Source organism: Neoarius graeffei, chromosome 23 (genome assembly GCF_027579695.1).
Source record: "Neoarius graeffei isolate fNeoGra1 chromosome 23, fNeoGra1.pri, whole genome shotgun sequence".
Classification (NCBI taxonomy): domain Eukaryota; kingdom Metazoa; phylum Chordata; class Actinopteri; order Siluriformes; family Ariidae; genus Neoarius; species Neoarius graeffei.
In genome coordinates this window covers 14,333,654-14,358,115 of record NC_083591.1, presented here as the reverse complement: position 1 = coordinate 14,358,115, position 24,462 = coordinate 14,333,654, and the positions used below count along the sequence as shown (strand labels likewise).

Sequence of the window (24,462 nt, the reverse complement as noted above, 5' to 3'; positions counted from 1 at the left end):
CCAGAAAGAGAACCCAGTCCTCTTTTGCCCCTTTTCCACCAAAGCAGTTCCAGGGCTGGTTCGGGGCCAGTGCTTAGTTTGGAACCAGGTTTTCTGTTCCCACTGACAAAGAACTGGCTCTGGGGCCAGAAAAACCGGTTCCAGGCTAGCACCAACTCTTTGCTGGGCCAGAGGAAAGAACCGCTTATGTCAGCGGGGGGGGGCGAGTTGTTAAGACCAACAACAATAACAAGACCGCGAAAGATCGCCATTTTTAAGCGGCAAAAAGCCGCAGCTGTACAAACGCAAAGTCATTTATTATTATTATTGTTGTTGTTGCTGCTGCTGCTGCTTCTTCCGTGTTGTTTTTGGTTCGATATTCGTGCCAAGGTTTAAGCAAACGTAGCGACATAACTGACGTATATAGCGACGTAATGACGTATACAGAGACGTAATGGCGTGGCACCGCGAGCGATGGAAAAGCAAACTGGTTCTCAGCTGGCTCACAAGTTGAACGAGTTGTGAACCAGCACCAGCACTGGCTCCGAACCAGCCCTGGAACTGATTTGGTGGAAAAGGGGTATTTGTAATAAATTCACAGTGTGAACACAAAAAGAACTGAGTTCTTTTTCTGTTGGTCCACTTTTTGGTCCACCTAAAGAGGACTGAGTCTGGTTCCTTTAAAGGGGACCAGGTGTGAAAACACCCTAATGCCGCTTTTCCACTACAAACGCGGCTGAGTCGGGCTGAGCGGGGCTGTTGGAGTTGCATTTCGACTACAACCGCGCTGAACCGTGCTGGCTGGAAGTGGGTGGACACATTGGGTGGAGTTAGCGAAAGTGGGTGGACGTCAGGTGATGTCGTTAAGCAGCGCAAACAGTGACATCAGTGAGCTTTTAAGCGGTAGTCTCACGACCCGAATAGTAAACAATAAACATGGAGGACATGGAGTCGTTAGTGTTGCTGGTCTTGGTGCTGTGGCTTGTTGTCACCGACAACGCGGACAGATACTGGCAAGAGTGTATAGATGAGGTGAGGCGCATAAGGCTTCAGAAATTCTCGTAATTCGTAATTCTTCTCCTTCCGGGTTTGCGGTGTTTACAGATCCCAGCGCGCTCGCGGGGCGTGTGTGGGCATGTGAGGACACGCCTCCTCACCAATCAGTGCACAGGGGAGTGTCTGCTCACGCCCCCAGCCTCACTCGGCACGGTTTGGCTCGCTTCAGCCCCACTCCAAAACGGTGCGAGTTTTAGGGGCTAAGCAGGGCTGAAGCGAGCTGAGTCGTGCTGGTTTTTGGTAGTCAAAACGCGAGCCGTGTCGGGCTGAAGTGAGCTGAAGCGAGCTGAAGTGAGCTGAAAAAGGGTAGTGGAAAAGGGCCATAAGTGTTTTATTTCATAGCATGATAATTTCCCAACACTAACCTTTTTTTTTTAAATTAACTAAAGAATGTCATTACTACTGATCCATTTCATTCACTCACCAGCCTCTCTTTTTCCCTCTCTTGTAATTAATCAGTCCAAACAATGTAGTCATGTTACGGGGGGGGGGACCATGACGCATAAAGTCCTGTGTCCTGTTCTGTTTTGACCAATCCATTTTTGAGAATAGTGCTGTGGTATAAATCTGTCTAATTTGACATCTACATTCCACGTCCGATAATTGTAGATCAACTTTGAATTCATCTTATCTAATCATAACCTAACTATATTGATTCGCTGTAGTTAGCTGTATACAGGTAAATCAACATATTTTAATATGTATCATGATCAGTCTGGACGACATGGACCAGCTGTTGTCTGAGGTAATCTGACCCCCTTCTCACAACACAGTTTCACAGAGGGGGTGGAAATGCCATTTTTCCCAGCCACACTGACTGTACATTCCAGTTATGTGCATGGCGAACATGACATAACTGTAATTATGCATGTAATTCTGTTGTTTTTTTTTTTTTTAAACTGGTGAAAAATTCCCACGCACACTGAAAGCCGTATATTTTTTTCTTCTATTATGCTGTAATGGTATTCTGTGGGAAGTCCAAACATTAATCTATCCCCTAGTGACTGAGTAACATTTACAAAAATCTTTTGTTACGGCTCCAGTGGGAATCAGAGCCATCAGATTTAGGTGGTGTGACCGGTCATGACGTTACTGGCAGTGATGTAACTGATGATGTAGTGATATTGTGATGGAACTCCTCATACTGCCTTAGTGTAAAGGAACCGGCGGCGAGTTCAAAACAAGAAGCAAAGAAAACATTAACTAAAATAGTTTCAGCTTGAACAAAACAAATGTTCAGAAACAGGAAGAGAGGACGACAACTCTCTCAACAGAGAAGTAGCTTTAGTTTAACTTTTCCATTATGGAAGACTGAGTAGGAATGAAAAATTGTTACCCTTCTAGCAGGTTTCATTAATTTGGTTTGATAGCATGCAATATTGTTAGCATATCCTACGTGTATTCCGTCACTCTACCCAATGGAGAATGAGCGTTGAATATGGTCTACGATATTGCATGGTTGTCAAGACAGCATGACGCCACACGTCGCAGACGTAAAACTTCCGCTCCAGCAAGCAACTGTGACAATTTGTAAACAAACATGGCCGCCAGGTTCACTTCATTAAATGCGGAAGATTTTGAGAGAATTTTGAAATAATAATAATAATAATAATAATATTGGCTGGCTTTTTTTCATGGTATATCAGCTACTCGTCTTCGACTTGTTCAGTATCATGCTAGCTGAATGGAATATATCTGATATACCACTCAATGCCAGCCAATATTATTTAAATATGTCTTGGCATCAAATCAACCAATAAGCAGATTGAGACTAAGTAATGACAAGAAATAAAAAAGAAATGAAATCCATCTTTTAAAGTTATATACCCAGTGACAACTCTTTCACCCAATGCCTGTTCTCTGGTCCAACTAAAATGAGTTTAACTTGCATGACTAATAGCGAAACACCATCAAAGTGCAATAATTCATTTCCGTTTCATTTCCAAAGTGAAAATGTAATCATTTAAATGCTGCATGTTGCAAAATCCGATATCAACCTGATGGATACGATGGAAATCATGCCGACAAAAGCTTCACAGTTGGCCAGTTTCAGCTGTGCTGAGAGCAAAAGGCATCTCATTCATGAATTAAAGTGTTATCGATTTTTGGCTACCACAAAGCAACTATTATTCAGTACGGAAATAAAAGTTGAGATCGTAAATAAAATGCATACGTAAATAGAAAGTGAGATCTGAAGTACAGTTAAGGGATTATTTGCTATTGTTATCTTTGCGTGTTTGTGTGTGTATGTGTTTTTCTTCATGTGTTTTCTTGGATGGCTTTGTTCTTGTGGCTGTACATTCATTCTGGACCCTGTGTGGTTTGTGGCCTAACAGAAAACTCAAAAAAACTGCCAAAAAACCCCCCAAAACTCTACAAGATGTGTTGGTGTGTCACATACGGCAGATCGGCTTCAACAGCAGAAGCTTGTGCGTGACCACAGAAGACCACAAATTGGAAGAAGACCAGGTGATGCTTTTCCGATCTTCAACTGTCCAGTTTCAGTGAACCTGTGCCCAGTCTTACTTCAGATTCCTGTTCTTGATTGACAGTAGAGGAATCTGGTGTGTTGTTCTTCTGCTGTTGTAGCTCATCCATCTCGTGGTTTAGTGTATTTTGCATTCTGAGATTGATTTTCTGCTCACCATGTTTGTAAAGAGTTACTATAGACTTCACGTTAGCTCAAATCAGTCTCTCTTATTAAGAAAGCATATCCGTCCACAGAACCGCTGCACAGTGGATGTTTTTTTTAGCTCATCCAGCTGCAGACCAGGCCAGCGTCTATCCATCGTCTGTCGGTCCACAATTTACAAAAATCGCTACTCCTCCTACAGGATTGATCAGATTCTGATCAAACGCACATCCAACGTTCCTCAGGTGGGTGTGCATAAAAGTTGTCAAGATGGTAGCGCCACCTAACCTAGTAAACTAGACCCAACCGCCTAGCGGCCAAAAATATTTTTTGCCTAGCGAATGGGTCTAGCCTCGCACCATATAAACAAAAACACCCCGGGCATCAAATCGTGCCCGCCAATCACAACGCAAGGTTTTTGTTTGGATTCTTTGGGCGGGCTTTTGCAGGAGTGACGACAAAGCTGCGCGACGCTGGAGAAAGCGCAACAGGGAAGATGGCTACGGGCTAGCGAACAGCGCGCGTTTGACTCCGCTTTGGAATCAGTTTTAGAAGAATTAGACTTGGAGTTTTCGTTGAAACATGAGCAGGAAGAGGCTCTCCGCTCATTCCTTTTCAAGAAGGACGTTTTCGCTGTTTTGCCGACCGGCTATGGCAAAAGTCTGATCTACCAGCTGGCTCCGCTCGTAGCCAAAAGGATGGGGCTAGTTTGTGCAGTACGAAGAATTAATAAACAGCTTTGAAACATTACTTTTTGATTGTTTCTTATTTTCCCGTTATTTTAAATTTAAGGGAAATTATTTCACCAAACACCACTAAATAAAAACTCTCAAAAACAGTTTAAGCAAACCCTTGAAAAACACTTGGAAAAAAATGTGTATGTGGTACAGACTCCAAACTTGTGGTCATTATCTCCAAACTTCTTAATATCTAGAACATGTTTATTAATTAATACGCATTTTGAAAAATTACTTAATTTCAAGGCCTCCCCCACTGCTTTCTGTCGCTCTGACTACGTCACAGTCACTGTTGCGCTGATTGGTCAGAGCGTTGGCCTATACGCACAGAGACAGTTTGAAAGACAGCGGTTTGTTCCTCCTACCCGCTTCGGAAATGTCTACGGATCGAGGCCAGACTAAATATTCACATTTAGTCTGGCTTGCCAGGCTAAGCGCCACCTGTCATATTCACGATTTTATGGGCGTCTGAAATTTTTGTGTGACTCATCACTTTAAATGCTACTTTTCCTAAACTGCTGCTGAGATGTTTTCATTGAAACTCACCCAGAAGACTCTAAAGACATATTGCAAAAAGAATTGTTCACCAGGTGGCGCCACTTGCCATGGATGCGGCTACACAGGGGTCATATGCAATTTCACAAAAATCGCTACTCCTCCCACAGGATTGATCGGATTTCAACTTCACACACAACAGTATGAGCTACAGCCTCATTGAGGCTATTTTTATTGTTTTTCGCAGCATAATGTGTAAACCCTAGAGACCGTTCTCTATGTATCCGAGTGAAAATCCCAGGAGATCAGCAGTTTCTGAAATATCCAAGCCAGCCCTCTGGCACCAGCAACCACAAACAACACGGTCAAAGTCACAGAGATCATATTTTTCCTGAGGTCACATTCTGATGATACATGTGAACATGAACTGAAACGCTTGCCCTGTATGTATGATTTTATGCATTGTGCTACTGCACATGATTAGCTAATACCGTATATTGTGAGGTGTCTAGGTGATCTTAATAAAGGAGTTGGTGAGTGTATACGTTCATAAAATATGAGTGACTATGAAGTAAACGTGGGATTTTGGTAATTCACTACTTGGGTATATTTCTGATTGATATACTTGTACTTCCAATTGTGCAATTGCATTGTATTTAGTCACACGGTAAACATTTTTAATCCGAAGGTTGAATTTTTAATCTGAAACTTGTCAAATGTAGCCATTCCTGTTATGTTTGCAGATCGGAGTATAAACAATAGACTCACAGAGACAGTTAACCTGATAGTAACTGAAGCTTTATGTGCAGGGAGGTGAGTTTATTTGATGGATCTATCACCAACTTTCTGCTGACATATCAGCACACTTATAAACAATTAAGGAGGTAATATAATAGACTGCTTTCAGTCTCATCTCATCTCATTATCTCTAGCCGCTTTATCCTGTTCTACAGGGTCGCAGGCAAGCTGGAGCCTATCCCAGCTGACTACAGGCGAAAGGCGGGGTACACCCTGGACAAGTCGCCAGGTCATCACAGGGCCGACACATAGACACAGACAACCATTCACACTCACATTCACACCTACGGCCAATTTAGAGTCACCAGTTAACCTAACCTGCATGTCTTTGGACTGTGGGGGAAACCGGAGCACCCGGAGGAAACCCACGCGGACACGGGGAGAACATGCAAACTCCGCACAGAAAGGCCCTCGCCGGCCACGGGGCTCGAACCCGGACCTTCTTGCTGTGAGGCAACAGCGCTAAGCACTACACCACTGTGCCGCCCCTGCTTTCAGTCTATTATGTTAAAAAAAAAAACCTCCTAGCGGAAGTCTCCGGCGAGGAGTGCCGATTGCGAGGTCCTGTACAATCGAAACTCTTCGGCGAGTCGGGGAGGGGATTCCCCACCAAGGCTGCGTGCAGTGTGTTAGCATGAGCATGTAGTCTATGCAAAATGAATAGTGTGTTAGCGCAAGCATGCAGCCTATGGGAAATAAATAGTGTGTTGGATTAGCACAGTGTGTTAGCGCAAGCATATAGCCTTAGCACTGTGTGTTAGTGTAAGCATGCAGCCTATGCAAAATGAATAGTGTATTGGATTAGCACTGTGTGTTAGCATGAGCATGTACAGTAGCCTATGGGAAATTAATAGCGTGTTGGATTAGCACAGTGTGTTAGTGCAAGCATGCAGCCTATAGCAGTGTCTTGGATTAGCACTGTGTGTTAGCGTGAGCATGTGGGAAATGAATAGTGTGTTGGATTAGCACAGTGTGTTAGCGCGAGGATGTATCCTACAGTATGCGAAATGAATAGTGTGTTGGATTAGCACTGTGTGTTAGCATGAGCATGCAGCCTATGCGAAACGAATAGGGTCTTGGATTAACACTGTGTGTTAGCGTGAGCGTGTAGCCTATGCGAAATGAATAGTGTGTTGGATTAGCACTGTGTGTTAGCGTGAGCATGTGGGAAATGAATAGTGTGTTGGATTAGCACAGTGTGTTAGCATGAGCATGTGGGAAATGAATAGTGTGTTGGATTAGCACAGTGTGTTAGCGTGAGCATGTGGGAAATGAATAGTGTGTTGGATTAGCACAGTGTGTTAGCGCAAGCATGTATCCTACAGTATGCGAAATGAATAGTGTGTTGGATTAGCACTGTGTGTTAGCATGAGCATGCAGCCTATGTGAAATGAATAGGGTCTTGGATTAACACTGTGTGTTAGCGTGAGCGTGTAGCCTATGCGAAATGAATAGTGTGTTGGATTAGCACAGTGTGTTAGCGTGAGCATGTGGGAAATGAATAGTGTGTTGGATTAGCACTGTGTGTTAGCGTGAGCATGTGGGAAATGAATAGTGTGTTGGATTAGCACAGTGTGTTAGCGCGAGCATGTATCCTACAGTATGCAAAATGAATAGTGTGTTGGATTAACACTGTGTTAGCGTGAGCGTGTAGCCTATGCGAAATGAATAATGTGTTGGATTAGCTCTGTGTGTTAGCGTGATCGTGTAGCCTATGCGAAATGAATAGTGTGTTGGATTAACACTGTGTGTTAGCGTGAGCGTGTAGCCTATGCGAAATGAATAGTGTGTTGGATTAGCACTGTGTGTTAGCGTGAGCGTGTAGCCTATGCGAAATGAATAGTGTGTTGGATTAGCACTGTGTGTTAGCATGAGCATGCAGCCTATGCGAAATGAATAGTGTCTTGGATTAGCACAGTGTGTTAGTGTGAGCATGTAGCCTATGGGAAATAATAGTGTCTTGGATTAGCACTGTGTGTTAGCGTGAGCGTGTAGCCTATGCGAAATGAATAGTGTGTTGGATTAGCACTGTGTGTTAGCGTGAGCGTGTAGCCTATGCGAAATGAATAGTGTGTTGGATTAGCACAGTGTGTTAGCATGAGCATGCAGCCTATGCGAAATGAATAGTGTGTTGGATTAGCACAGTGTGTTAGCATGAGCATGCAGCCTATGCGAAATGAATAGTGTGTTGGATTAGCACAGTGTGTTAGCGTGAGCATGTAGCCTATGGGAAATAATAGTGTCTTGGATTAGCACTGTGTGTTAGCGCGAGTGTGTAGCCTATGCGAAATGAATAGTGTATTGGATTAGCACTAATCCCATGTTTTGGAAAATCGAAAATGTCTTGGGCCCCTCTGGGGTGTCACCAATCCACGTGCAAAGTATGGAGTATATGCATCCAGCCGTGTCGCTTTGCATAGGTGAACAGACAGAGAGACAGACAGCCTTCCTTTTAGTAATATAGATTGATAACGCAAGGGATGCACCGCACAGAGAGCGACCAAGGGTGCATTTGAAGTTCTCAAGACATATTAGTTTGTCTGTGTGAGCATGTTTTATAGCTTGGTGGGGACCAAATGTACCAACAAGGATAGAAATCTCTGTCAGTTTTGACCTTGGGGGGGCCATTTGGATAGTCCCCACAATGTTTGTTTGTTTGTTTGTTTACAAAAATATACACATTTTATTAAAAAATACACAAATCAAATGGGGGCGGCACGGTGGTGTAGTGGTTAGCGCTGTCGCCTCACAGCAAGAAGGTCCGGGTTCGAGCCCCGTGGCCGGCGAGGGCCTTTCTGTGCGGAGTTTGCATGTTCTCCCCGTGTCCGCGTGGGTTTCCTCCGGGTGCTCCGGTTTCCCCCACAGTCCAAAGACATGCAGATTAGGTTAACTGGTGACTCTAAATTGACCGTAGGTGTGAATGTGAGTGTGAATGGTTGTCTGTGTCTATGTGTCAGCCCTGTGATGACCTGGTGACTTGTCCAGGGTGTACCCCGCCTCTCGCCCGTAGTCAGCTGGGATAGGCTCCAGCTTGCCTGCGACCCTGTAGAACAGGATAAAGCGGCTAGAGATGATGAGATGAGATGAGCTTCTTTCTCACCAGTATCCTAGTGTCCTCACTGTTCAGTTTCTGCCATGGCTCATGGCCACAAGTCACGGTGGTCAGACATGTGGGCAGACTGTCCGTAAAAAATTACACACAGCTTAAACCAAGCTCTTTTCAAACTCTCTAAAGGATTTTAAACCAGTTTGCTAAGCCACTACTGACTTTGTTTCGACCTCAAACACTATTATCTGTTATCTGCTAACACGTTAACATGTTCCCTGTCTGACTTCCTGTTTTAAAAGGAAGTACGTCAACGTACAGAATGAAATCACGGCTCAAATCATGCATAATCAGTTTCAAACAGCCAGTTGCAGAAGGAAAACACGTAACTTTGTGTATTGACTTACCCTGAATTTAGTCATTGCTAATACTCACGCTGTGACTCACTTTTCCCCTATCACTCCATCAACACCAGTTGCTACACAACACGGCTTCTGGTTTTAAATAACAGTTAGCCTAATGTTAGTTAGCTTGATACTACTTGGTGTTAGCTATTTGCATGATACCTAATCATAATCTTGTTGTTGTTGTTTTTTTAAAGACGATTTATGAATGTCAGATAGCTAGTTCCAGTGAGGAAATGTTAGTTAACTGTTTTGTTGTTAATATTAGCGCAGTGCTATGTTTTGGAAGCTGGTTAGCTCAAAACTACAGCACATACAGCTGAATGCTGTATAAAAGTTTGTATACCCTTAGGACTAAATGACAAAGAAGCATATTTAAGAAGTAATTTGGCGTGCTGGCGGCACGGTGGTGTAGTGGTTAGCGCTGTCGCCTCACAGCAAGAAGGTCCGGGTTCGAGCCCCGTGGCCGGCGAGGGCCTTTCTGTGCGGAGTTTGCATGGTGTCCGCGTGGGTTTCCTCCGGGTGCTCCGGTTTCCCCCACAGTCCAAAGACATGCAGGTTAGGTTAACTGGTGACTCTAAATTGACCGTAGGTGTGAATGAGAGTGTGAATGGTTGTCTGTGTCTATGTGTCGGCCCTGTGATGACCTGGCGACTTGTCCAGGGTGTACCCCGCCTTTCGCCCGTAGTCAGCTGGGATAGGCTCCAGCTTGCCTGCGACCCTGTAGAACAGGATAAAGCGGCTAGAGATAATGAGATGAGATGAGGTTTCACAAATGTTTGTATTGCCGCATGCAACAATAATACAATATGTGTATGCAACATGGCTTCTGGTTTTAAATAACAGTTAGCCTAATGTTAGCTAGCTTGAGACTATTTGGTGTTAGCTATTTACATGATGGCTAATCATCGTCTTGTTTAAAAAAAAAAAAAGACTATTTGCGAATGTCAGATAGCCAGTTCCAGTAAGAAAATGTTAGCTAACTGTTTTGTTGTTAATATTAGCACAGTGCTACGTTTAGGAAGCTGGTTAGCTTGGCTAATAGGAGGTTTAACAGTACAAATGTCACCAAGACTAAATGGCACAGAGGTTCGGATAATGTTGAAATGTTTCAGTTCAAAATGGATGTGACATAGTTCACTTCTGAATATATAAAACGCATCATGATGTACTGTATACCATATATATAAATGATCGAGTAAAATGTGAGCGTAAGTGATAGAAACGTAGAAATGTACATCTCATCTCATCTCATTATCTCTAGCCGCTTTATCCTGTTCTACAGGGTTGCAGGCAAGCTGGAGCCTATCCCAGCTGACTACGGGCGAAAGGCGGGGTACACCCTGGACAAGTCGCCAGGTCATCACAGGGCTGACACATAGACACAGACAACCATTCACACTCACACCTACGGTCAATTTAGAGTCACCAGTTAACTTAACCTGCATGTCTTTGGACTGTGGGGGAAACCGGAGCACCCGGAGGAAACCCACGCGGACACGGGGAGAACATGCAAACTCCACACAGAAAGACCCTCGCCGGCCACGGGGCTCGAACCCGGACCTTCTTGCTGTGAGGCGACAGCGCTAACCACTACACCACCGTGCCGCCCGGTATTGATTATTATTAGTATAAATAAAGATTCAGCCTTTTGCACTCAGACTTTATATAGGACCTGTGTTGTAACTGTAATTGAATCAGAAATGTTCCGTAAATGATTTATTCCTTAGAAAAGCTTGCCACGTTTTTTTTTTTTTTCTAGAAATAAAATGAAAGTTAATTCTTGCACTATTTCTGAATTTTGTATGTGCTTATGAGAGCTGTATTGTTTCTGGTCTGTGACTGTTATGACTATTAAACCTTGATAGCGTGTGTGTACAAGGACACACACGCACACACACAGACAGAGAGAGAGAGAGAGAGAGAGCGATAAGGATGATGCAACAGAAGTGACCAGTGTAACTTTGTTTAGGAGCTTGTTGGTGAGAATGTTCCTGTTTCTGTTCCTGTGTCTGTTTTACCCGTCCCCAAAAAAATACCATAACTTTTAAAAGAAAAAAATGTATTCTTATTAAATTTATCAGTCTAACTCTGACAGTGACATCACACGCCAGTTCAGACCTACTTCCTCTCCTGACCACACATTCAGTATGAGCTGACGGGTTTCACATGTAGTCTGGAAAGTTCTACTTCTCTCTTTATAACGCATTTACTCCCAGGCTCAAGTCGTGGACATATTCATCAGCGCTGTTTTTCTATACCTTGTGCGTACGTAGCGCTCGTCAGGATGAGTTTTCGTAGTAAAATCACCTTTCGGAGGAAGATGAAAACGAGACGACCCCGAGCGGATTTCACCCGAATAAGCTGTGTATGTATCTCCGTCTCTATGTATATGTCTCTCTGTCTCTACCTGCTTCATCCACACCGTCACAAGCTTGCTTTCCGCCTTTGACTGCGCTCATGTGCTCATGAAACATGTGTTGTATGATAAGTCTGATTTGGACTTTTAGTTCATTTGTGAAAATCATTCATAACGCCACAGAGGTCTTGCGAAACACTATAGTAGTGATAGTGATGACGGATTTTTCGCGCGTGAGACAGAAAATTGAGCTTTCTTAATTTTCGGCATTGTTTCCATTGTACTATATTGCATACTGAAGATTATTCACTTCTTCTTGAACTTCCCTTTATGACTTTCATGGCATTTGAAAGCTTCCATTTTTTTTTTAAATCTTCTACACTTCTATAATTTTCATTCTATACTTCTATACTTCCATTTCGATTCAGATTAAGAGTGTTTCGTATTGTGTGTACGGTCCATTTGGGTTAAACACGTGTTGGCAGCTGTGTAGTAATAAGCTGGTTTCCTCAGCATGGAAGTTTCGCTCCATAGACATGCCAAGCTGACGTAAAAACAAACTAAAAACACTCGTTCCCATGGAGACTGGGGATGCCCCTGAGAAGCCCGTGTGCGATCTTCCCCTTTACGACTGTTTGTGGGTACAAGTCTCTCAGAACTACAGCACATACAGCTGAGTGCTGTATAAGTTTGCATACCCTTAGGACTAAATGACAAAGAAGTGTACTTGATAAGTCATTTGGCATGCAAGGTTTCACAAATGATTGTATTGCCGCATGCAACGATAATATAGTATGTGTGTACAGTACCAGACAAAAGTTTGGACACACCTTTGAATTCATTATAATTAATTAAAAGACACATCATGCCTTAAAGTAATCCATCAGGATGTCATTTCTCTTTACTTAGTTAAGCGGTTCTTGACATAATATGGATTACTACAGTTGTGGTATGGAATAAGGCTATTTACTGTATGTTTATCAGTGGCGGCTGGTAGTCTTTCAAACAGGGGAGGCTGGTCGGTTACAATATGTCCAGATTTTAAAAGAGAAAACATCAATTTTGCCCATACTCTTGCCTCTGATCTGGCTGATTGTTGGCAGGGTCACAAATAACAGGTTCTATTGGCCCATTAGCCTACTGTCCAATATACATGATGGTGGTGTTGGGGGGGGGGGGGGGGGTATATTTTAACATTTTATATTTTAAAATTGTGGCATGTTGTTTAAAAATTGATCATTATTGAAAGCAGCTCTTTGTCAGGAACCTCAGCAGTAACAGCAGAGTGTTCTGGAATAGGCACAAGCACTGACCTTGGGGAGCCAAACATAGAGCTGGGTGCCACACATTTCATTCAATGACACTTTCCCTATATTTTACTTATTTTGACTGAGAAATGTTTTATTGACAATTTTGATAACCCTTCACTTTTAATCCAGGTCTGTAGTGTGGAATGTTCTTGGCTGTGTTTTTGTTTAAAAATGTTTTCCAAATTGTAGCTGTGTTTAATTCATATCCAGAAAAATATATATTCCAATATAATATACTCAGCATAAACATTTTAAATAGATTCTATATTTTTGGTCCATCCATGACATATTACTAAAGTAGCCTATTTACTGTTGTTGATGTGGGTCACTTGCTGTTAGCCAATTCACTTTCTCGTACCAGGAGAGCTGAAAGGAACGAGTATTATTCCCTACCTTTTTCACCAAGTCAATTTGAGGCGTTGGTCTACCCTGCTCTTTAATTTTAATTTTTTCCTCGAAAGGAAGACTGGCAAATGGCTTCGCCAAAATTAAATCAGCAATGCTTGGCATCCGTGCGCAGCTTTCTTGCTAGCTGACTAGCCCCCTCAAGTTCAAGTTCAGTCACTCAAATAAACGAAATTTCTGGAACTAAGATAGCAAACTTGACAACACTATATTTACACTTTATTTACAATGAAAATATATACAAACTAAAAAAGCTGGTAGAAACCGTATGTAATGAATGAAATCGAAATGTAAGCCAATCTCTTACAATACACCACAGCACTTGCGAATCCGCATGGGACTGAACTGAAATTCACTGCTGCCTGTCTATAGTTAAAACGAGCTGTCAATCAAAGAAAACATCCGGCCGCTTTCACCAATCACCAGTCTCCTCGCGGAAACTGCCATGTCCCTCCCATGTGAGGCTGGGAGTCCGTAGGCGGGCATTTTCGCAGTATTTGTCCAATAACCGTCTTGCATTTTGAGATTGAAAAGCGCATAGCTCCCAAACGCCATTGAAGTCCACTGAGGCTGGGAGTCCGTGAGACTCCGTGGGGCGGGCGTTTTCGCAGTATTTGTCCAATAATCGTCTTGCATTTTGAGATTGAAAAGCGCATAGCTCCCAAACGCCATTGAAGTCCACTGAGGCTGGGCTGCATCGCGCTGTCACGAGGGGGAAAAACTCACGCACACATTAAAGTTATAACGGAATGATTTCGCACTGTAGTTGGGTTGAGCTGTTAGGGTTTTGCTGGGATTCGAACCTGGTTCGTTGGTGTGATAATCCAGCAAACCCCCACTAGGCCACCAGGGGAATGACTCAAATGCAGAGGCGTGAGGCGGAAGTAGAAAAAGAATCAAAAGGTTTATTTAAACTATATACACTATATACAGGGCAAAACAAAAGACAAAAAAAAACCAAAGAGTATAATCCAAAAGAAAAGCAAAGTGCAAAAATTCAAAAGCTAAGAAGATCAAAAAACACAGTACAAAGGAAACTGGAGATAAACATAACAGCACAAAGACTCCGTGACAAGAGGACTGAACTCAGGGGTATAAATAGACAAACTAATTAAGGACACAGGTGAAGATAATTAGGCAATTAACACAAACACAAGACACAGGAACAGTGGCGGCCTCTAGAGGCCAAAATAAACACGACATGAAAAGGAAATAACAGCGGCCTCTAGAGGCCAAAACAGTCCTAGTCCTAACAGGACCCCCCCCTCTAGGAGCGTCTCCTGACGTTCCCAGGGCGATCCGGATGGGCCGAATGGAAGTCCCGACATAGTTCTTTATCAAGGACATCCCGAGCAGGAACCCAGCAGCGCTCCTCAGGACCATAGCCCTCCCAGTCCACCAGATATTGCAACCCGCCGCGGACCCGGCGGGAGTCAAGCAGGCGATTCACAGTGAACACAGTCTGCCCCTGGAAGATGCGGGGGGGTGGGGGGTTCCTAGGGGCAGGGGCATACGTAGACGTCAGTACGGGCCGTAACAGGGAAACATGGAAAGTGGGGTTGATCCTCAGAGTCCGGGGCAACTGGAGCCGGTAGGAGACAGGGTTCACCCTGCGCACCACCTTGAAGGGGCCAATGTAGCGAGGAGCAAGCTTGCGGTTCTCCACCCGCAGTGGAAGGTCCTTAGTGGACAGCCAAACACGCTGCCCAGGGCGGAAAGCGTGTGCAGGTCTTCTATGGCGGTTGGCCTGAGTCTGGTTGGTTCTGGAGGTCTGTATGAGGGTCTTCCTGACCTTGCTCCAGGTCTTGCGACACCGTCTCACATATTGGTTGACCGAGGGCACCCCCGCGTCCTCCTCCTGGTCCGGGAACAGAGGTGGCTGGAACCCGAATTGGCACTGGAATGGCGACAGCTTGGTGGCCGATGACTGCAGGGTGTTGTGGGCGTACTCCGCCCATGGCAGCCAGGTGCTCCACGATGTCGGGTTATCCATAGCCAGGCCTCGCAGGGTGGTTTCCAGGTCCTGGTTGAGCCTCTCCGTCTGACCATTGGACTGTGGGTGAAACCCAGAGGAGAGGCTGGCAGTGGCTCCGATGACCTTGCAGAACCCGTGCCACACTCGGGAGGAGAACTGGGGCCCTCGGTCTGAGACGATGTCCTGTGGAAGACCAAAGACTCGGAAGACATGATTAAACAAAAGTTTCGCAGTTTCAAGAGCAGAGGGGAGTTTGCACAGTGGTATGAAGCGGCAGGCCTTGGAGAATCTGTCAACTAAGACCAAAATGACCGTGTTACCTTGTGACTCAGGGAGACCCGTGATAAAGTCGACTGCCACGTGGGACCAGGGACGCCGGGGAATGGTCAGAGGATGCAGGAGACCCTGGGGACGCTGTCGTGGGTTCTTGGTTCTGGTGCAAACCTCACAGGACAGGACAAATGACCTTACTTCCTTCTCCATGTTAGGCCACCAGAAGCGTCTTTTCAGGAAGTCCAGGGTCCTCCGAGCTCCCGGGTGGGCGGTGAGAGGGGAAGAGTGACCCCACTGGAGAACCTTGGCCCGGGCTTGATGTGGGACGTACAAGAGGCCTGGTGGCCCCGTCCCAGGACCGGGGTCCTGGCGTTGGGCTCGTCGGACAGCCTCCTCAATACCCCAGCGGACAGGGGCCACAATCCGGGACACAGGGATAATAGGCCCGACTTCATTCTCCCTGTTAGTGGCAGAGAACAGTCTGGACAGTGCGTCAGGTTTGGTGTTCTTGGAGCCGGGGCGGTATGAGAGGGTGAAGTCAAACCGACTGAAAAACAGGGCCCACCTAGCCTGTCGAGGGTTCAGTCTCTTGGCTTGCTGGAGGTACTCCAGGTTCTTGTGGTCAGTCCAAACCAGGAATGGATGTTGTGCTCCCTCCAGCCAGTGCCTCCACTCCTCAAGGGCCAGTTTGACCGCTAGCAGTTCTCGATCCCCCACATCGTACCGGGACTCAGCAGGACTCAGGCGGTGGGAGAAGTAAGCGCAGGGGTGCAGCTTTCCTTCCAAACGTTGAGAGAGCACCGCGCCGACACCACTGTCCGAGGCGTCCACCTCCACGATGAATGGTTGGGAGGTGTCCGGGAGAACCAGAATGGGTGCCGTGCAGAAGCAGTCCTTGAGGTCTTTGAACGCCTTTTCTGCCTGAGGAGACCAGCCATAAGATCCACCTGTCCCTTTGGTGAGGTCTGACATGGGTGCTGCCACAGAACTGAAGTTCCTGATGAACTTGTGGTAGAAGTTAGCGAATCCTAAGAACCGCTGAACCTCCTTAACGGACTTGGGAGTAGGCCAATCCCGGACGGCCAGGGTCTTGGCAGGGTCCATTTGGAGTTGGCCTGTCCGTACAATAAATCCCAGAAAGGAGACCTCGGGAACATGAAATTCGCATTTCTGGGCCTTGGCGAACAGATTGTTCTGTAGCAGCCTCTGGAGAACCTGGCGGACATGGTAGCGGTGCTCCTGCACGGTCTTGGAAAAGATAAGGATGTCGTCGAGGTAGACAAAAACGTATAGGTTAATCATGTCCCTTAAGATGTCGTTGATTAGGGCCTGAAAAACAGCTGGTGCGTTGGTGAGTCCGAAGGGCATCACCTGGTATTCGTAGTGCCCAGACGGGGTGTTAAAGGCAGTCTTCCACTCGTCTCCCTGTCGGATACGGATGAGGTGGTATGCGTTCCGTAGGTCCAACTTGGTGAAGACGGTGGCGCCTTGGAGCAGGTCGAAAGCAGTGGACATCAGCGGAAGGGGATATCGGTTGCGCACAGTGATCTTATTCAGGCCCCTGTAATCAATACATGGTCGGAGCCCCCCATCCTTCTTGCCGACAAAGAAGAAGCCGGCTCCAGCAGGTGAAGTGGAGGGTCGAATAAACCCAGAGACCAGGGCATCTTTGAGGTATTCCTCCATGGCCTTGCGTTTCTTGCTGAGAGAGTGAAAACAGTCTGCCACGAGGAGGGGTAGTCCCAGGGAGCAAGTCGATGGCACAGTCGTAGGCCCGGTGCGGAGGAAGAACGGCGGCCCTGCTCTTGCTGAATACCTCCTTGAGATCCCAGTACTCTGTGGGAACTTGAGATAACTCGGTGAGATCAGGGGGCTCGGCAGGAGACACAGGAGAGCTAGAGAGCAGACAAGAGGCATGGCATGCAGGGCCCCATTCCACAACCTGGCTTGTTACCCAGTCTATGCGAGGGTTGTGGCGAGTAAGCCAAGGAAGGCCTAGAATAACTGGGAACTCAGGTGAAGGAATCAGGTGCAGGGATATTTCTTCCTTGTGACCTTGAGACTGGAGGAAAACTGGAGAAGTAACTTGGGTGACTCTTCCATCACCTAACGCTTGGCCATCGAGGGCAGACACAGACAGTGGGACTTCAAGAGGTGCAGTCGGAATATTGATGCTTTGGGCGAAGTGAATATCCATAAAGTTCCCAGCCGCCCCTGAGTCTATCAAAGCTTGACAAGAGTGGACAGACTCACCCCAGGAGATGGAGACCGGGATGTAGATTCCTTGGCCAGGGAGTCCGGGAGAGAGGGTAGGCCCCGTCACAACCCTCCCTCGGCTGGACGGGGCGGTCCTTTTCCCAAGAGTTCGGGACATGATGCTCGGAAGTGACCAGGCTTGCCACAGTAGATGCAGCACTTGTCCCTCCTTCTGCGCTCCCTCTCAGATGCGGAGAGGCGAGTACGACCCACTTGCATGGGTTAGCGAGGTGAAGAAGGCAGCATTGCAGGAGGCACTGGAGCAGGAGTGGGAGCTGGATCAGGAGCAGGAACTGGATCAGGAGCAGGAGATGCAGGCAGAGATGTCAGCTGTGCCAGGGTTTTCCCAATTTGCTGAAGCAGTTCCTCGTGGCGAGCGAGGGCCTCACGTTGGCTGGTGAGCGTACGTCCATGAGCGTCCATGGTCGCTCCGAAGCGTGTCAAAGCTGCCATAAGGTTGCCCTGAAGGTTGGCCGGGTAGACAGTTGAAGCAGCCTCTGCTGAGTCGGTCATGACGGAGTCTTTCTGTTAGGGTTTTGCTGGGATTCGAACCTGGTTCGTTGGTGTGATAATCCAGCAAACCCCCACTAGGCCACCAGGGGAATGACTCAAATGCAGAGGCGTGAGGCGGAAGTAGAAAAAGAATCAAAAGGTTTATTTAAACTATATACACTATATACAGGGCAAAACAAAAGACAAAAAAAAACCAAAGAGTATAATCCAAAAGAAAAGCAAAGTGCAAAAATTCAAAAGCTAAGAAGATCAAAAAACACAGTACAAAGGAAACTGGAGATAAACATAACAGCACAAAGACTCCGTGACAAGAGGACTGAACTCAGGGGTATAAATAGACAAACTAATTAAGGACACAGGTGAAGATAATTAGGCAATTAACACAAACACAAGACACAGGAACAGTGGCGGCCTCTAGAGGCCAAAATAAACACGACATGAAAAGGAAATAACAGCGGCCTCTAGAGGCCAAAACAGTCCTAGTCCTAACATGAGCACATATATTTCTATGATTCTGGATCTGAAATAGCAATGTTATAAGGTCGGCTATAACATAAGCCTAGCACAATTCATCCTACACGATGTTCGTCATTTTTAGAGGAGGCTGAGCCTCCCTCGTTGTCTTAGAGCAATCGCCCGTGATGTTTATTATTTGCTGTTTGATCTCAGACGCATTAAGACGGCAAGAAATTGCACTAATTAACTGTTGACGAGGCACCTGTTAATTGAAAAGCATTCCAGGTGACTACCTCATGAAGCTGGTTAAGATAATGCTAATAGTGTGCAATGCGTCATCAAGGTAAACGCTGGCTACTTTGAAGAATCTAAAATATGAAACGTGTTGTGTTTTTTTTAACACTTTTTTGTTTACCACATAATTCTAGATATATTTTCCATGTTACTTCATAGTTTTGCTGTCTTCAGTGTTGTTCTACAATGTGAAAATTAGTCAAAATACAGAGAAACCTATGAATTAGTAGGCGTGTCCAAAAATATTTGACTGGATCTGCCTTTTTGAGTGTAATATAAATAAACTAATAACCTTCTTTCATATCCTATAAACAACTTGAGATCTTGTAAGTCTCTTTATGCTCAGACCCAGTCATCTCGCAATCACAATTTGGGCCTTGTCAAAGTCATTCAGGTCCTCAGGCTTGCCCATTTTTCCGGCTTCTAACACGTCAACTTCAAGAACTGATTTTTCTCTTGCTGCTTAGTATATCCCACCCCTTGACAGGTGCCGTTAAAATCAATATTGTTCTCTTCACCTGGTTTTAATGTTGTTGCTGATCGGTGTATATGAAAATTTTCTGTTTGGTGTTCGCCTTATGTTTTGGATTGTTGGATTATTTGGGTTATGTGGTTTCTCGGTAACATGCCAAGCTGCGATTTTTGTTTTATTAACGTCAATAGCAAAATAAAAAAAGGGAAGGTCACTGAGGGAACGGCTATTTTGTAGCTGTTAGGATGTAAAAGATAATGGTGTTCGTTACTTGTTTCATAGATGTTCCACAGCAGTAAATGAAGGTGCTGTTCTTTAATTACTTAATGATGCGATGTTGTTTGAGAATTCTCATCACAGAGTTGTGGAACAGGTGTGTGTGTGTGTGTAGGACAGTATATGCTGTGTGATATCCTGCTTTCTTAGTTATCCGATATGAAGAAGTTCTGTTTGTGTGACATGATGACCCTCTTCTTCCACAGCCAAGCCTTTGTAATGTGTGCAGAAAATGGTTTTGCGTTGTCTTGTTGAAATATCCCTGGAAAAGATGTCGTCTTCAAGGCAGCATATGTTGCTCCAAAATCTCAATGTACTTTTCTGCATTAATGCTGCCATCACAGAAGTGTAATGCCAAGGGCATTGACACAACCCCATTCCCCTGGCTTTTAGACTTATTTCTGGGAGCAGACTGGATGGTCCTTTTCGTCTTTGGTCCAGAGCACACGGTGTCCATTTCTTCCAAAAAAGACCTGGAATACTGATTCATCTAACCCTAATACGTGCTACCACTGTGTCATGGTCCATCCCAGATACCTCCGAGCCCAGAGAAATTGACGGCACTTCTGGACACTTAATATAAGGCTTCCTTTTTGCACAGTAAAGTTTTAACTGGTATTTGTGGATGTAACTCCGTATTATAGTGCTTGACAAAGTAATCCCGAGCCCATGTGGTTATATCAGCTATGGATGAATGACGGTTCTTGATACAGTGCCGTCTGAGGGATCGGCGATCACGGGTGTTCAGATTAGGCTTGTGCCCTTGCCCTTTAGACACTGAAATTCCTCCAGATTCCTTGAATTGTTGAATGATATAATGCACCGTAAAGAATGAAATCTCCAAATCCCTTCCTATCTTTCTGAAAGGAACGTTGATTTTAAACATTTCAATTATTTTCTCACAAAACTGGAGATCCTCGGCCCATCTTTGCTCCTCAAAGACTAGGCCTTTCCTGGATACTGATTTTGTACCAAATTATGATTACAGTCACCTGGTAACATCACTTGTTTCAAATTACATCAATATTTAATTGTTTTACCTGATTAGTAGCACTAAATTACCCCATCCCGACTTTTTTTGGAATGTGTTACAGGCCTGAAATGCAGGAATGGATATATATTAACAAATGAAATGAAGTTGACCAGAAAAAAAAAAAAGAGAGAAATGTCTTGGGTTCATACTGTCTGCAATGAAATACAAATCAAAGTAAATTTAGAAATCACTGCTTTCTTTTTTATTTGCATTATTGGACGGCTTGACACAGGTATGCTCTCTAATGAAGTGCCCTTCTGATTTTTGTTGTACTAGTTCTACAAAATAAAAATATACACTCTACTGGTTGCTTCTAAATCTTAAATGATAGGTTATCATTTAAGCTGTTATCGTACAGCCATCACTTCCACCTACATGCTCTCGAGTTTTTCTGTCTGCCTGCACAGAAATGTAAAAGATGTGTCTGATGACAAAATAAACGAATTAATGTCAAGCGATCACACTGCATTGAACATGAATTGCATAAAACAATGAATGTGGGAAGATGGACAAATATGCTGCTTTTACAAGTACAATTTATTGATTTAGTCTGATTCAGAAAACAATGGATCACGGGCGATTGCTCTAAGACAACGAGGGAGGCTCAGCCTCCTCTAAAAATGACGAACATCGTGTAGGATGAATTGCGCTAGGCTTATGTTATAGCCGACCTTATAACATTGCTATTTCAGATCCAGAATCATAGAAATATATGTGCTCAACCCAACTACAGTGCGAAATCATTCCGTTATAACTTTCCCCAGTTCGCCTAATGTGTGTGTGAGTTTTTCCCCCTCGTGACAGCACGATGCAGCCCAGCCTCAGTGGACTTCAGTGGCATTTGGGAGCTATGTGCTTTTCAATCTCAAAATGCAAGACGATTATTGGACAAATACTGCGAAAACGCCCGCCCCACGGACTCCCAGCCTCACAGTGGGAGGGACATGGCAGTTTCCGCGAGGAGACTGGTGATTGGTGAAAGCGGCCGGATGTTTTCTTTGATTGACAGCTCGTTTCAAATATAGACAGGCAGCGGTGAATTTCAGTTCAGTCCCATGCGGATTCGCAAGTGGTGTGGTGTATTGTAAGAGATCAGCTTACATTTCGATTTCATTCATTACATACGGTTTCTACCAGCTTTTTTAGTTTGTATATATTTTCATTGTAAATAAAGTGTAAATATAGTGTTGTCAAGTTTGCTATCTTAGTTCCAGAAATTTCGTTTATTTGAGTGACTGAACTTGAACTTGAGGGGGCTAGTCAGCTAGCAAGAAAGCTGCGCACGGATGCCAAGCATTGCTGATTTAATTTTGGCGAAGCCATTTGCCAGTCTTCCTTTCGAGGAAAAAATTAAAATTAAAGAGCAGGGTAGACCAACGCCTCAAATTGACTTGGTGAAAAAGGTCGGGAATAATACTCGTTCCTTTCAGCTCTCCTGGTACGAGAAAGTGAATTGGCTAACAGCAAGTGACCCACATCAATAACAGTAAATAGGCTACTTTAGTAATATGTCATGGATGGACCAAAAATATAGAATCTATTTAAAATGTTTATGCTGAGTATATTATATTGGAATATATATTTTTCTGGATATGAATTAAACACAGCTACAATTTGGAAAACATTTTTAAACAAAAACAAAGCCGAGAACATTTCACACTACAGACCTGGATTAAAAGTTATCAAAATTGTCAATAAAACATTTCTCAGTCAAAATAAGTAAAATATAGGGAAAGTGTCATTGAATGAAATGTGTGGCACCCAGCTCTATGTTTGGCTCCCCAAGGTCAGTGCTTGTGCCTATTCCAGAACACTCTGCTGTTACTGCTGAGGTTCCTGACAAAGAGCTGCTTTCAATAATGATCAATTTTTAAACAACATGCCACAATTTTAAAATATAAAATGTTAAAATATACCCCCCCCCCAACACCACCATCATGTATATTGGACAGTAGGCTAATGGGCCAAAAGAACCTGTTATTTGTGACCCTGCCAACAATCAGCCAGATCAGAGGCAAGAGTATGGGCAAAATTGATGTTTTTTCTTTTAAAATCTGGAAATATCGTAACTGACCAGCCTCCCCTGTTTGAAAGACTACCAGCCGCCACTGCAATGGATGTACTGTGGAGTGTAAAAAGCCCTTGGGAAAGTTTTTGATTTTTGAGGTGGTTTTTTTCTCTCTCTCTCTCTCTGTACATACAGCAGGAGAAGCCGAAGCTGATCGATCCTCTGGACTATGAAGCTGTGATTTCTGAACTAGAGCTAGAGCTTAAGGAGGACCCGCTACAAGACCTGCTGCTCTTCCCAGACCATGATTTCACTGTGAGTATGTGTGTGTGTGTACATGCTAAAATTTCGTCCTTATCCATGTTTATAAATGTGAGGAAGCGGCTGCCTTGATACAGTATGTTTACATCATACCAGTTTTTCATGCTGTATATTTAGTCATGGCTTATCACAAACACAAGACACCAATTTTTCAAAATAAATACAGTTAGGTCCATAAATATTTGGACAGAGATGACATTTTTCTAATTTTGGTTCTGTACATTACCACAATGAATTTTGAACAAAACAATTCAGATGCAGTTGAAGTTCAGACTTTCAGCTTTAATTCAGTGGGTTGAACAAAATGATTGCATAAAAATGTGAGGAACTAAAGCATTTTTTAAACACAATCCCTTCATTTCAGGGGCTCAAAAGTAATTGGACAAATTAAATAATTGTAAATAAAATGTTCATTTCTAATACTTGGTTGAAAACCCTTTGTTGGCAATGACTGCCTGAAGTCTTGAACTCATGGACATCACCAGACGCTGTGTTTCCTTCTTTTTAATGCTCTGCCAGGCCTTTACTGCAGCGGTTTTCAGTTGCTGTTTGTTTGTGGGCCTTTCTGTCTGAAGTTTAGTCTTTAACAAGTGAAATGCATGCTCAATTGGGTTGAGATCAGGTGACTGACTTGGTCATTCAAGAATATTCCACTTCTTTGCTTTAATAAACTCCTGGGTTGCTTTGGCTTTATGTTTTGCGTCATTGTCCATCTGTATTATGAAATGCCGACCAATCAGTTTGGCTGCATTTGGCTGGATTTGAGCACACAGTGTGTCTCTGAATACCTCAGAATTCATCCGGCTGCTTCTGTCCTGTGTTACATCATCAATAAACACTAGTGACCCAGTGCCACTGGCAGCCATGCATGCCCAAGCCATCACACTGCCTCCATCGTGTTTTACAGATGATGTGGTATGCTTTGGATCATGAGCTGTACCATGCCTTCGCCATACTTTTTTTCTTTCCATCATTCTGGTAGAGGTTGATCTTGGTTTCATCTGTCCAAAGAATGTTCTTACAGAACTGTGCTGGCTTTTTTAGATGTTTTTTAGCAAAGTCCAATCTAGCCTTTTTATTCTTGAGGCTTATGAGTGGCTTGCACCGTGCAGTGAACCCTCTGTATTTACTTTCATGCAGTCTTCTCTTTATGGTAGATTTGGATATTGATATGCCTACCTCCTGGAGAGTGTTGTTCACTTGGTTGGCTGTTGTGAAGGGGTTTCTCTTCACCATGGAAATTATTCTGCGATCATCCATCACTGTTGTCTTCTGTGGGCGTCCAGGTCTTTTTGCATTGATGAGTTCACCAGTGCTTTCTTTCTTTCTCAGGATGTACCAAACTGTAGATTTTTCCACTCCTA

At 44.3% G+C, this 24,462-nt stretch overlaps 1 protein-coding gene across 4 annotated transcripts in view; it reads left to right on the top strand.

Moving 5' to 3' along the window:
- dock10 (dedicator of cytokinesis 10) overlaps window positions 1-24,462 on the top strand; it is a 282,351-nt gene that overhangs the window by 128,433 nt on the left and 129,456 nt on the right. For 3 of the 4 annotated variants that reach the window (XM_060905824.1, XM_060905826.1, XM_060905823.1), the window contains exon 2: window positions 22,973-23,092. In XM_060905824.1, the coding sequence (XP_060761807.1) occupies window positions 22,973-23,092 (120 nt within the window). Of the gene's footprint in view, window positions 1-11,292; window positions 11,516-22,972; window positions 23,093-24,462 lie in introns of those variants that run through there. The other variant, XM_060905825.1, reaches the window with a different exon arrangement.